The sequence below is a fragment of the Rattus norvegicus genome, chromosome 14 (assembly GCF_021556685.1).
Source record: "Rattus norvegicus strain SHRSP/BbbUtx chromosome 14, alternate assembly SHRSP_T2T, whole genome shotgun sequence".
NCBI lineage: Eukaryota > Metazoa > Chordata > Mammalia > Rodentia > Muridae > Rattus > Rattus norvegicus.
Genome location: NC_141547.1, coordinates 95,697,889 through 95,710,526, shown reverse-complemented (window position 1 = coordinate 95,710,526; position 12,638 = coordinate 95,697,889). Strand labels below are relative to the sequence as shown.

The window sequence follows — 12,638 nt, the reverse complement described above, 5'->3', positions numbered from 1 at the left end:
TTTCGATACCTTAGTACCCTGGTATGCATCCTGGGTGCCAACTAGGCAGACAAAGGAAGGCAGGGAAGGCCAAGCACTTTGTGTTAGGCCTGTTTGTGCACAGAACAGGGCAGAGTGGAGTGAATGAACAAGTCTCTCTTTCAGTGGCAAAGACAGGGTTCCAACTTAGGTCCTGGGACTTTGGTAGAGAAAGGCAGGATTTCCCCACCCAAGTGGCTGCATTAGGGAAAATGTAGGGAAATTCCACAGTGGCAAGCTATGGGAGGATTTGGGAGGTGTAACAGTTCAAGAATACAGTCAAATAAAGAAGTGGATCCCAAGTAAGGAATTAGACAGCACTAAGACAACAGGTTAGTCCGGAGGATGAAGATCTGGGTCTCGGTAGTGGACAAGAGCCTGGGATCCTCTAGTGCTATGAGGCCAATGACTGTTGCAACACGTTAAGAGAGAGAAAGGTGGTTTACAGCTTATAGAATGCCCCTGGGCCTAGGTACCAGTGGAGGGGGCAGCTCCCAAATTCAGGGTCTCTGAAGAACAGGCTCAGTGTGGTTGTTCTCCTCGAAGACCACCTGCCTTGCCCCAGGAGGCCCTAAATCTTTCACAGGACCTACTACCACAGTGGCTTCTGTGACATTGTGTAGAGGTCCTGCATAGACCCTTGTGTGTATGCATGTGTGTGCACACATGTGTGTGCATGTGTAGGACTGGGGAAGTTTATGGAAGGTAAAGGGAAGTTGGTGTTCAGAGGGCTGGTGGGGGAAGAGAATCCTTTGTGAGACAGAAATGTGAGGCCTGCATCATTCTGGTGTTAGTCTTGAAGCAGTGACACCCTTTGGAGGGCCTCATGAAAGGCGACGGCAGGTGCTAGTTCTCAATTTATTGACAACTCCTCTTAGAATATTGTAATTATCTTCTAACCTTTCACCCTACTTTGTGCTTGTAGTTTCAGCTCTGGCACTTTCATTTCTCCCCCACACCATGGTTTTCTGTCAAAAGTTCCTATTTTGATCTAGCTTCGTTTACCTTTATCCTAGCTACCCAAACATATTTATTATCATTATCTTCAAATTACCAATAAACACCAGTAACTAGGCCCTGTGGCTCTGGCTCTGTTATCTGATCTTTTCATCATTACGTTTAATCAGCTACTACTGCCTTTTAGCATTCTTTCTATACGTATTTCATACAGGTGCTGTGCATGGGTAATTGGAGTGGCTCCAAGTGACCGCAAAAATACTGTCTCTGTTGCCTCACAGACGTCCTTTCCTTACTTCCTCAGCCTAGGGAAGAATTACTCAATATTTTTCAGCCAGATCAAAATGTAACGACAGCATCAGATAAGGAATAGCCCATAAGATGATCATGGTTACAAAGGTAGCAATAACGTGGGGAAAACAAAACAAAACAAAACCAGTCCTGAGAGAGGGAGGGATGGAGGGCGGGGCAGAGGGAGGAGGGAGGCAGAGAGATTGAGAGCTGTAGAAATAGAGTAAGACAGATCTTGATGCACCATCCTATTTGGATAACAACTGAAAAAAAATCATAAAGGACATTTGGGGGAACATTGGGAACTTTTACACGGACTGTAAATTATACAGTGAGAATAGCCATCTTCAGACACAATGATAGTGAATATGGAAAAGCACCCTCAGACGATCCATGCTGAACAATTTAGGGGTCAAGTATCAGTTTAACAAATGCTTCAGCAGAAAGTAAGTAAGCATGTTAACTTGTATCTCTCTGATGTTCACACACACACACACACACACACACACACACACACACGCACACACAGACACACACACACAGGTACTGCAACACTCCTGGTGTTTCCACGGTTGCTCAATCTGTGTACCGAAAGTCACTTGACCTGTAGCCATTCACATCCTCTGAACTCACCGGATGCTCACCATCCATTACATAAGCTCACAGGGCTAAGAGCTGCACTGCAAGATCACTTTCTTTCAGTTAATTCATAAATGGAGGTGAAGTAGGGGTGCCCACGCCATAGGCTCAGTACCTGGTACAGAGCAGGCTTCCGAGGAATGCTGGTTACTGTCATAACCGACTTGGCTCCCGATGAACCCACTGTCCCTGTTTGATGTTTTGTGGATTCTGACTTAACTTCAAGTGAGAGCACAACACTGCCCATCTTATGCACGCTTCTCCATTTGCTTCCTGATATTATTACTAAAAAGGTTAGGACATCTGAAGTCTTAGAGAACAGGTAAAACAAAATCAAAGCAAAAGGGAAATTAAAATAGGGATGTGCTATATTTCTCAAATTAAACATATAACGTATATACAAATGTCTTAAGGTCTATAGTAAATAAAATAAAAACCAGTAAATTAAACTGATTAACAATTTAAAAAGTGAAAAAAAATTTCCCTTTTAATTGTCTTGTCCCTTTCACCAGTGTGCGCAGTCAGCCTGGTGTTTTTTTTTTCCCCCTTTTCTTTTTTTTTTTTTTTCTTTTTTTCTTTTTTTTTTTCGGAGCTGGGGACCGAACCCAGGGCCTTGCGGTTGCTAGGCAAGCGCTCTACCACTGAGCTAAATCCCTAACCCCAGCCTGGTGTTTTATCTACTCATGAGGGCACAGCCTCTTCCACTTGGCTCCCCATACTCGTGCTCTAGATACAATGGTTTGGTCTGATAAATAAGTGTTACCTTTAAGCCCTTACCATGCATCTTGTTATACAAAGACTTATTTCAATAAATGAGAAAACAACTTAAGGTTTATTCATTTAATTTGCAAAGATAATACCAGAAATTGACTGTGGTAGCCAATAACAGAAGAAAAGACATCTGTGATATTTTAAAAATTGAGTTTATTTTCAAGTGCTTATTAAGAATACAGCAAAACAGTTAAACTTCCACTTATACCTTTGAAGGAGATTAGGCCAATCAACTACATTTTAACATTGAGTATATCAAACATTGCAGGAATTATAGTTTGCATTTGAATATAGTCTTTTTTTTCTTTTTTCTTTTTTTTTTTTTTTTTTTTTTTTGGGAGCTGGGGACCGAACTCAGGGCCTTGAGCTTCCTAGGCAAGTGCTCTACCACTGAGCTAAATCCCCAATCCCTGAATAGAGTCTTATTCATTAACAAATAGTAAATTTGCTACTATAGTGACACATAGTTTATATTATTCACAACAATGCATTTTCTTATACACTCTGTATGTGACTCCTACTAATAAATAAAACAATAAATAACTCAGAAATTTTAAAAATAAACCTTGTAGCAAGTTTATGAGGCAGAAAATAATGAGTTAAAGCATAGTTCCTAAAACATTCACCCTTTACATAAAGGGGCAGGTAGGGAAACAGACGACACAGCGTGACAGCCTCTGACAATGTTACACAGCAACGTATAAAACTTTAGGAGGGAAACTTGATCCAGAATACCCAATCGTGGATGGTTTGTGGGAAAAGATCTTTGCGAGTCAAGAGTTGGTGGCGGAGGAAGCAGAGAGCTCTGCAAGTGTTCTGTCACGTGATCTGCACAAGGGGGCAAAGGTAAGGGGGCAAGCGTGGCCAGGCAACTGCTAATGGTTTGGTGTGCCTCAACTGAAAGATACAGAACAGGAGAGTGGTGAGAGAAGAGGCTCCTGAGTAAGCCAGGGCGAGTCATAAAAAGCCTTCCTCGATTTACACATACACCTGGTCTCTACGTGACTGTAGCTAATGGTCTAAATTAGAGGGGACGACATGCTAATTTGAGGACCTTTAGGCATACTGATCCATTGACAGTAAAAGGAAGGCACATGGGTTAGAAGGTTACCATAGCCATATCTACTTCAAATGAGGGTAAGAAGTAGTGAAGCAGAGAAAACCATGGAGGAAGGTTCGACTGCTCAGATGGCTCCATAATCAACCAAGTAAGAACTGACAGGCACGGAACAAGAAAAGCAGAAACAAGTTAACTACCCCGGAGCCTGGCCCCTTTTCCAGGTAGGGACTGAAAGTAACAATCTCTGGTTCTGCTATTACTGACTCGAGTAGGATTCCTGCAGATTGGGACGAGTGTTTCTGGAATGGAATGGGCAAATCGGATGGCAAGTCACGGACATAGACAACAGAAACACCAGCAGTCGTAGTGGTGCTGGGCGAGTAGATGTTCAGAATACGAGAAGAGGACCACAGCCTGAGCCTTCATGGACACCATCACGGAAGGAATAGTTTGAGGACAGTGAGTCTCCCAAGAGAACTTAGAAGACTGGTTAGAGCGTGAAAAGAAATGCATGACATGCCTGCCCGCCCACTAAGAACCACAAGAACCGAGTGTCCAATGAAACAGGCACCGAAGTGTATCAGCGACATTTCGGAGGTAAGTTACTCTTGACTTAGCAACATTGCCATTGGGTGGGAAGAACAAGTTATCGGAGATTGAGAAAGAATTAATGCTGAGCAGATCTGAGGCAAGGAACTACTGAGGAAGGACAGAGCAAGGCTTGAGATCTCTAAAACTAAAATACTAGTGTGAACTACAAGCATCACACACTTGACAGCTGGGCAAACGGGGTCCTATAGGTAGGGCTCCTTGCGTAAAACTAAGATAATAAGGTAAACTGCCAGTGCACTATTAAAAGAACAGTAAGAACACCTTATGGGTAGCGCAGGGTTCAAGTGCAATTTGTACTATACAAACTTCAAGTACACAGACTAGGATCAAAGTTGCACGCCACAAACTCCTCTTCTACTTCCTCTGTTTTTCTGTTGGATGAGTATTCATTCTGACTGAGAGAACTCACTTCTCTTTGAGGCAGGAAATGGTTTCATCACTTGTCTTCCAGCTTAAGAAACGTGGTTTCAGTCACATTCCACTTTTAGACTCCTTACGGTGGCTGACGGAGCGATGCTGGGAGTGAGATGGGCAGCTCTCCATGAGTGTATTCTTTATCACCAGGAAAAGGTAATCGGTAGAACGTTCATCACAAGAAATAGCTAATAACACCCACATATGTACGCTGTTGTTGTACAGTAAGACACTTTCCTTCACTTTCCTTCATATTTCCAAGATTTTAGAGTGCTTTTTAAATTATCTCTTCTCAAATTAAATCTGCAGGGTATCTTCCTTTCCAGGGACACTTTTGTTAAAAGGGCATAAGCAGTAGACGATGCCACTTGGCTTAGACACTATAGCATGTGACTATCAGAAATAACTGGGGAGAAGACAACAGGAAGGGACAAGCCAACTGTATTTAAGCAGTCAAATAGCAAACTTAGAGAAGGACTAAATCAGTGTTATACTAACAGGTAGAAACAGGACTAGCTAAAGGGACAATTTCTAGTGACTGCTCCAATCCTGGGAGAGAACTGTCTTATGATATGATGGGGAAATTACTATAGACTAGATGGTTTTGAGTCCGGGCTGTTTGAATTCAGGAAATTCCCGAAGAGCTCTGGAAACTGCTTTGCCTGGTTTTCAAGGTCATTTCCAATTTATTTTATTTTTAATTTACATTAAAACACTAGTAGATAATAATCACCCATGTGAGACAACAAAAAAATGTGTCTATGAGGGGAACATTTTTCTGATGGCTATCTGTCTAGTTATTAAATTCTGGTTTCCTAGACTTAAAATAACTGTGGTAGTTTGGTAAGAAATGTTTTACATAGGCTCTTGTACTTGAATACGTGTTGGTCCCTGGTTGGTAGGGAAGTTTGGGGAGTTTTAGGCGATATGATTTTACTTGAAGAAGTGTTACTGGCACCAGGCTTTTGAGAGCTTAAGACCTCAACTATATCCAGTTTGTTATCTCTGCTTCATGCTTTTGGTTGAGGATGTGATACCTGGCCTCTCGCTCTAAGCTCATGCCCAGTTATTAAATAACTGGTTTCCCAGTATTTAATAACTGCTGCCATGCTTTTCTTGCAGTGATGGACGCATATTGCTCTGGAACTATAGGACAAATGAATTCTTCTCTCCATAAGCTGGTTTTGCCCATGGTGTTTGATCACAGCAATCAAAAGGCAAGGGATACAGCTACAGAAGACTCCATACAAATGAGCATATTTGTAGACACCTTCTTCTGATTTACAGATTCAGGTGGACTAACCGGGTAGATGGAATGTGCTACATAGTATCCTCTTATAAAAAAAGGTGAACAAAGTTGGATAAAAAGTTCCTCCTTGGAAAGATACACTTTAACAAGGTCAAACAGGGCTTGGAGAGTAATTTTCCCTTATGAGTAAGGAGAAGCATCCAGGAGTGCCACTAGGTGGCGCTATCAAGTGTTGGAAGCAAGTTTGATAAGGTAAATAAAGCCTTCGGTGGTTCTAAAAGCCATTAAATGTCCTGAAGATTTCCATGCATTCTCAGTCTTTGAGACTAATCTCAGGTTTGTAAAAAAAATAATGAAAATCTTAGTCTGAGACAAGTTTAAATAAACTCTAGGTTTAACACATTTTAAAATAGTTTCACTATTTGACAATTCAATCAGTTCCACTTCAGTGCAAACTGTTAAGTTACTAACATGTAAATTTATTATCAATTTAAGCCTATTGCAACTATTCACTTCAGTATTACTCCTATGAGTATATATCTATACTTAATTTATAATGAATCTTTAAATAAGTTCTTCAGAAATCCCCTGAATTCTTGAAGGTTTAAATAGGAAACAACGGTAAATTCTACTACTTAAAGTAACGCACTATTCTAACATAAATACATGGAACAATACATTTCAAAATCATTCTATTAGTCTACTATTTCTTATAAAAATAACATTTCATGATTTTCCTACAGTATAAGACCAGAACAGTTTTTTTTTTAACTAAAGTGCAAAAAATATAAACAAAGTTTCATGTTCAACTTTGTTTTCTTTTAAATGTTAAATATTTAAAAGGCTGACAAGGACATTATCAGATTTTAAAAAGTCTCCTGGAGCCTGAGTGATCTTGATAACGTGGCGTCAAACTATTGCAATTTTTCAACTTCTCTTCCCAGCTCTGCATCTAGAATTTCCCCCCACGTATCTGCGTCCATCGGGCACATGGCCTTCTCTGGCAGGCTAACGGGAGAACGGATGTTGCTGTATCGGCCGCTTAGCCACTCGTTTTTCACTTTGCTCTTCTGGTAATTTCTCAGGAGTATTACCTGAAAGCATAGACATCATCGTTCAAAAGGGCTGGCAGTGTGGTTGGTAGAGAAACTCATTCACAGGGCTGAGATTAGTTCCTGATGTGGAAAAACACATGCTAATCGCATTGACAAATTCATGTGTGCACGTATGGATTAGTGTGTATACAGAGAGCGGCCCACTGTATGTACTGGAGGTTTTCATAAGGTGGAAGGAAAGGCAATTGGCTTCTTCACCTCCCTTCTGCTTAACAAGGAAAGTTCCCGACTTTAGGATCTGAGATGTACAAAGCTGAGTAGAAAACATCGTGGAAACTATGCTAGTGGAAAGAGGATAATAGTTCAACTTCCTAAAGTCAGCACACTCTGCATGTTAACCCTCAGTAGAGAACTTACAGTATTATCTTAACTGTGTACGACCCCTTGTCCAAAATCATAACAAGTTGGAAGATTGAACTTACCCTCCAGGTATAACCATTTTCTATATCATCATCTACTTCTCTTTGGCACACAGCTCTTATGCTCAAGCAGTGAGGTTTCCATAAGGAGTCATTGTTTCTTATTGCATGGTTCCAACTTGTGCACGTCCTGGACGCGCTACATAAACTCGGAATGTCTAGCTGGCTGAAAATGTTAAAAGTGACTTCCAGGGGCAGCAGGTCAACAAAGTTACTTTGATTCTCTTTTCTCCCCCCTTCAGCATCCTCGGAATTCAATTCCATACCGGGAACCTTGGCATTACTGTTCTTGGAAGTTTTCTTCATATTTTGCCAACTGTCTTCATAGGTAACCTACGGGGCAGAGTTTAAATATACTCAACCTCTTCCGACCAAACTGTGCATCCTACTCCGAGCCCGATAGTTTGGGCACCATTTAAAGAACTTTACATGTCTTGACTTTCGGCCTCGAAATCTGCAAGGTGGAATCCATGCCATGTCTCTTGTGTGTTTCTCGAAGACTGCCAGGTGGAGTGGGTAAAACCAAGAGGCCGCATATCTGAACTGTACCCGGGAGACCACGGACACGTTCCCTTCTCTTTGAACATTAATGTTTAGCAAATATGATTGCTTCTACATGTTTTATTTCTTGCTGCTCCGGAAGAACGTTATCTTTAAAAAGCAGAAATGATTCTCTACATCATGCATTCACTGAGTTTAGTAATAATGGCTACTTTAATATTTATTAAAAGTCCCCGTGTGAACTGATGCTTCACCATTGGGCTCTTCAAGCTGACGTAGTCACAAACCTCTGGACCTTTAGTAATTTATGTAAGAACTACTTAAGTACTTGGATGTAGTGGACAGGTGCATACTCTTGACATAAACTTACCTAGAATGGTCCAGGATGAAATTCTGGTTATAGTTACAGAGTCTCATATGTTCAATTAAGCTTCAAGAGTAGTGTCTTAGAAATCAATCTATCTTATGTGCCTAATTAGGAGCTACGGATAACTGCCCCGGAATCTATCAGTGAGGGACAACTACAGTCTAAACAGTTCATAATTCAGCTAGGAATAGTATATCGCTATAGATTTAAAGCCTGATGTCAGCTAATGCTCTCAAGGAGCACGGTGTAAGCTTCTGGAAGCAAGCCTGTAAGCTTCTGGAAGCACGACCACACACATCATCCTTGAGCTGCTTTGCAATACAAACACAAGCTGTGCTTACCTAGTTTATAAAACGGGAATAACAGTCAGTGGCGAGCCCCCTCTGTGGGTACTGGGAACTAAATCTGGGTCTTCGGGAAGAGCACACACTCTGGGCTACCTCCAGACCCTCCACCCACCCGTCCTGTCAAATGTCACTTGGAGTGGGCAAGCGGAGGTAGAGCACCGCCGGGCAAGACTAGTTGTCAGGGAGCCCACACCGGTCTTGCCCAGCAACTGCATCCCTGTTTGCTGTGAGAACAGGCACCACGGGAAGAACCGATCGACCGCCCACAGTGCAGTACGGAGCGACCACTCCTACCTAAACGCACGCCGCCGGCTCCTCCCGCGATTTCAGACGTAGGGATTTGAATCTTTTCCGGAAGACCTTCATGTTCCGTCCTCTCAAGTCACGCTCCGCCCATTTGCGCGCGCGGTGCCTTCTGGGATTGGTAGTCTTTCCTGAGTTTCATCACCATGAGGGAAGGAGAGAAAGGCTGCCCAAGTGACTGCAAGGTCCAGCGTCCCCGCTGAGTGACAGCCGCTGCATGGGCGGGACTCCCAGTGGGTGTTAGTGGTTAGTTGAGGGCTGTGAGCCCGCCCAGAGTTTGCGCGCGTACGCCATGTCTCGCTAGGAGACTGCAACCCGCCTAGGTACTCTTTCCCTGCGGTGTGCACTTGGCAAAGGTTGCCGAAAAAGAAGTTTACGAAGTGTTTATTTTTTTCTTGGACAGGTGGTTATTTAAATGTTTTGATGATAATATCTTATTTCCCTAATTTCTTAGCATAGTAACCATTCCAGGTTACCTGGGGAGGCTGAACTCTCAATGCAGAATGTATTTTATCTAGTAGCGTCTTGCAAAAGTATAGCGAACCATCAAGGACTATCAAGACTGCTATGTACGACGGAATTGCAAACCTTTCGGCCTGTATGGTTATTAAGTCAGCTGAGCGTTTTATTTTTGTTTCCGGAGCATTTATTTGCTAGCATTCAACACTTAGCCTCCTTGCCAGTCCTTCATGCAGTCCTGCATTTCTCTATGACTGCTCTTGGTTATCACACCCTTACGGCTTTTAGTTTGAACAATGTAAATGTCTCTGATTATGAAGTTGCTGAAGACAGACACTTGCTCACTTACGCCTAATCGCAGAAAGCACCCTGGGGGAACTCCCCAGGATATATAACCACCTCAGAGGGAAACTCTCAATATGCCCTGTTATGGATTCAAGAAACCTTGACTTAACGGGGAAGACTCATTTGAGAGCTAATTACCTAGTGTATTAAGATTCTTCACATTCCCAGTTAATGTCAGAAATAACAAATCAGAGACTCATCAGGAGGAACAGACCTTGGGGGTAAGAGCTGAGGGAAGAGAGCTACTTTCATAAAAAACAAAACAAAACAAAACAAAACAAAACAAAACATCAATCTGATGGAAGCCATACATCCCACTAGCTGGCGTAAAAGATACTGCAGTTTTCTATAGAAGATATGAGTCAGAAATACAAGGAAAGAGGAAATGGTGTGTGTGTGTAGGGGGAGGAGCACCATTTGGAGTGTGTGTTGGTTAGTTTCTGTCAACTTGACACGTTGGAAGAAGGAACCTCAAATGAGGAATTGTGTCACTCAGATTGGACTGTGGGCAAGTTTGTGGTGGCATTTTCTGGATGACAGTTCTACACGGGAGGGCCCAGCCTACTGTGGGCAGTATCATTCACAGGCAGGTGGTTCTGGGTTGTGTAAGAATGCAAACTGAGCAAGCCAGGAAAAGCAAGCTAGGAAGTGGTGGCACTCCAGGGTTCTACTTAAAGATCTTGCTCTTCCATTGCTGACTGGAATTAATTTTTATTTCTGAGTTCATGCTTCTGTAGACTATTTTTGAACCTGCCCTTTCTGAATCTTTACCTCAGTTAAACTTTATGCTGTACATGCCACCCTTGACCAGCAGAGGGCACCATTGACTTATTGGGTTTTCTTTTCTTTTCTTTTCTTTCTTTCTTTCTTTCTTTCTTTCTTTCTTTCTTTCTTTCTTTCTTTCTTTCTTTCTTTCTTTCTTTCTTTCTTTCTTTCTTTTCCAAGCTTCAACTTTAGTAACTGTTCAAATTTAGTAACTGTTTTTTGGACAGGACAGGACAGGACAGGACAGGACAAGACAGGACAGGACTGCAACACATAAACTTACAGCAGCTGTGGTTACCACTACAGGACCTAGATCAAGCCAGCCAACATTCTAGAGTACTGTGGTGGGGGTTGAACTGGGGTTGTTAAAAAACCTTTGCCTCTAACTGGGGAGAAATATATATATATATATATATATATATATATATTCGTTAGCTTCTGGGAGGGAGTCAATTTTCTTTAACAGTGTGTCATTTGGTGGGTAAAGCAACCACCAGAGGATAGCCCCATACTCAGGAGTAAATGGAGGAGAGAGAGAGAGAGAGAGAGAGAGAGAGAGAGAGAGAGAGAGAGAGAGAGGAATGGCGAGCAAGCTAGGGTGCGAACCTGAGAGGAGTTGGGAGGAGTGGTTGGTATCATCAAAATCATGACATTCTTACCTTTTAAAGTCAGTGAAACTTAATATTGGGGTTATTGCATTCATAGGTTGGAAGACTGAACATCGAGTATTTGAAAACGCCAAGTTTTACAGAAGTCTCAGTATATTACAAAGTGCTCCAACATGAAGAAAGACATCGGCAACGAGCTGAAGCTTCCCTGGAAAGTTCATTTAAAGAACCGTCGGCGTGTGTCGGGCGCCGTGGAAGGCACTGCACATTTGTATTCATGTTTTATTCTGACAAACACACTGTTGTTTATGCTGAGATAAAAATGCCAAAGCCAAGGAAGGGTCCTGCTGGTTTTAGTTCTTCACGTCCATATATTTCCCTAGAGATTTTTATTGTTTTCCTTCCTTCTTCTTGAAACCATGATCTCTTTTTTGTATAATTGTGCCCCCCCCCCCAAATATATCAATCCAACCGGCTCATTCTGTTTCCTGTCGCTCGCATGCATACGAGTTCAGGGCTTGGTATCCAATGTTTGGCATTGGATAACTGATAGGGGCTCCTCTGTGGAGAAGACTAACTCTTGAGTTGTCTGCATTCCCTAGTTGCATAGTTCTTTGCCTGGGGGTGGAGTTCTGTGAGGTTTGCCACTACCACACTAGCCGTCTATCCGTGCTGTCTTTATTTGGGTTTTTTTTTTTTTTTTTTTTTTTTTTTTTTTTTTTTTTTTTTTTTTTTTAGCTAACTGTATTGTTGAGGTATCATGGGTGATACGTCCCTGGTATTTTCAGGAGACATTGTTTCATAGCAGATTTCCTGGTGTGTGGCTCTTACAGCATTTTTGCTCCCTTTCTCAAGATGTCCCCGGAGCCTTAAGTGAAGGGGCGTGTTGTGAGGTATCAGCTGGGGCCTGGGACCTTACCGTCACTTGGGCTCTGCATTTTGACCAGTGGGAGTTTTCTGTAATGGTCTCTGCTACAAAGAGAAGTTTCTTTGGTGATAGTTGGAAACTTACCTGTGGATATGAGGTTAAGTTTAGGTTTCACTTTGGAATCGTGCTGGTTTAGTAAGACGATGGCAGTCGGTTCTCGAAGACGTATGGGCTCTAGGTAGTTGATCCGGTTTCCAATGCCAGACGATTTTCCCTCTGTTCAGGAAGCCTTTAATTCAATAAGAGAGCTATTGGTTACTACCAAGACGGGAGTGTCATTTGTAATTCCACATTAAGGGGATCCAGTGCCCTCTTGGCCACCAAGGACACACACACACACACACACACACACACACACACACACACACACACACACGACAAGAGCTGAAAATCTATCATTTGAGGCCAGCTTTGTACTTGACTTTATTAGCACCTCATAGCTTTTCACACAGTACAGAAGTGAATAAAAA

General features: G+C 42.3%; 1 protein-coding gene across 4 annotated transcripts; it reads right to left on the bottom strand.

Annotated features, from left to right (window-relative positions):
- Positions 1 to 2,809: 2,809 nt before the first annotated feature.
- Positions 2,810 to 9,088, bottom strand: Fbxo48 (F-box protein 48). 4 transcript variants are annotated; one of them, XM_087583978.1, is made up of 3 exons: positions 9,055 to 9,088; positions 7,549 to 8,416; positions 2,810 to 7,105 (listed from the first exon to the last, which is right to left on the bottom strand). In XM_087583978.1, exons 2-3 carry the CDS (start codon positions 7,849 to 7,851, stop codon positions 6,926 to 6,928), a joined length of 483 nt encoding a protein of 160 aa, XP_087440104.1. In that variant the 5' UTR covers positions 7,852 to 8,416; positions 9,055 to 9,088; the 3' UTR covers positions 2,810 to 6,925.
- Between the last annotated feature and the right edge of the window lie 3,550 nt (positions 9,089 to 12,638).

What these genes read in the sequence shown, in the direction of transcription:
- Fbxo48 (XM_087583978.1), bottom strand. Translation starts at nt 7,851, where the DNA reads ATGAAGAAAACTTCCAAGAACAGTAATGCCAAGGTTCCCGGTATGGAA. An exon ending in AAAATGGTTATACCTGGAGG is followed by an intron (nt 7,106 to 7,548) that starts GTAAGTTCAATC and finishes CTATGCTTTCAG; the next exon opens with GTAATACTCCTGAGAAATTA.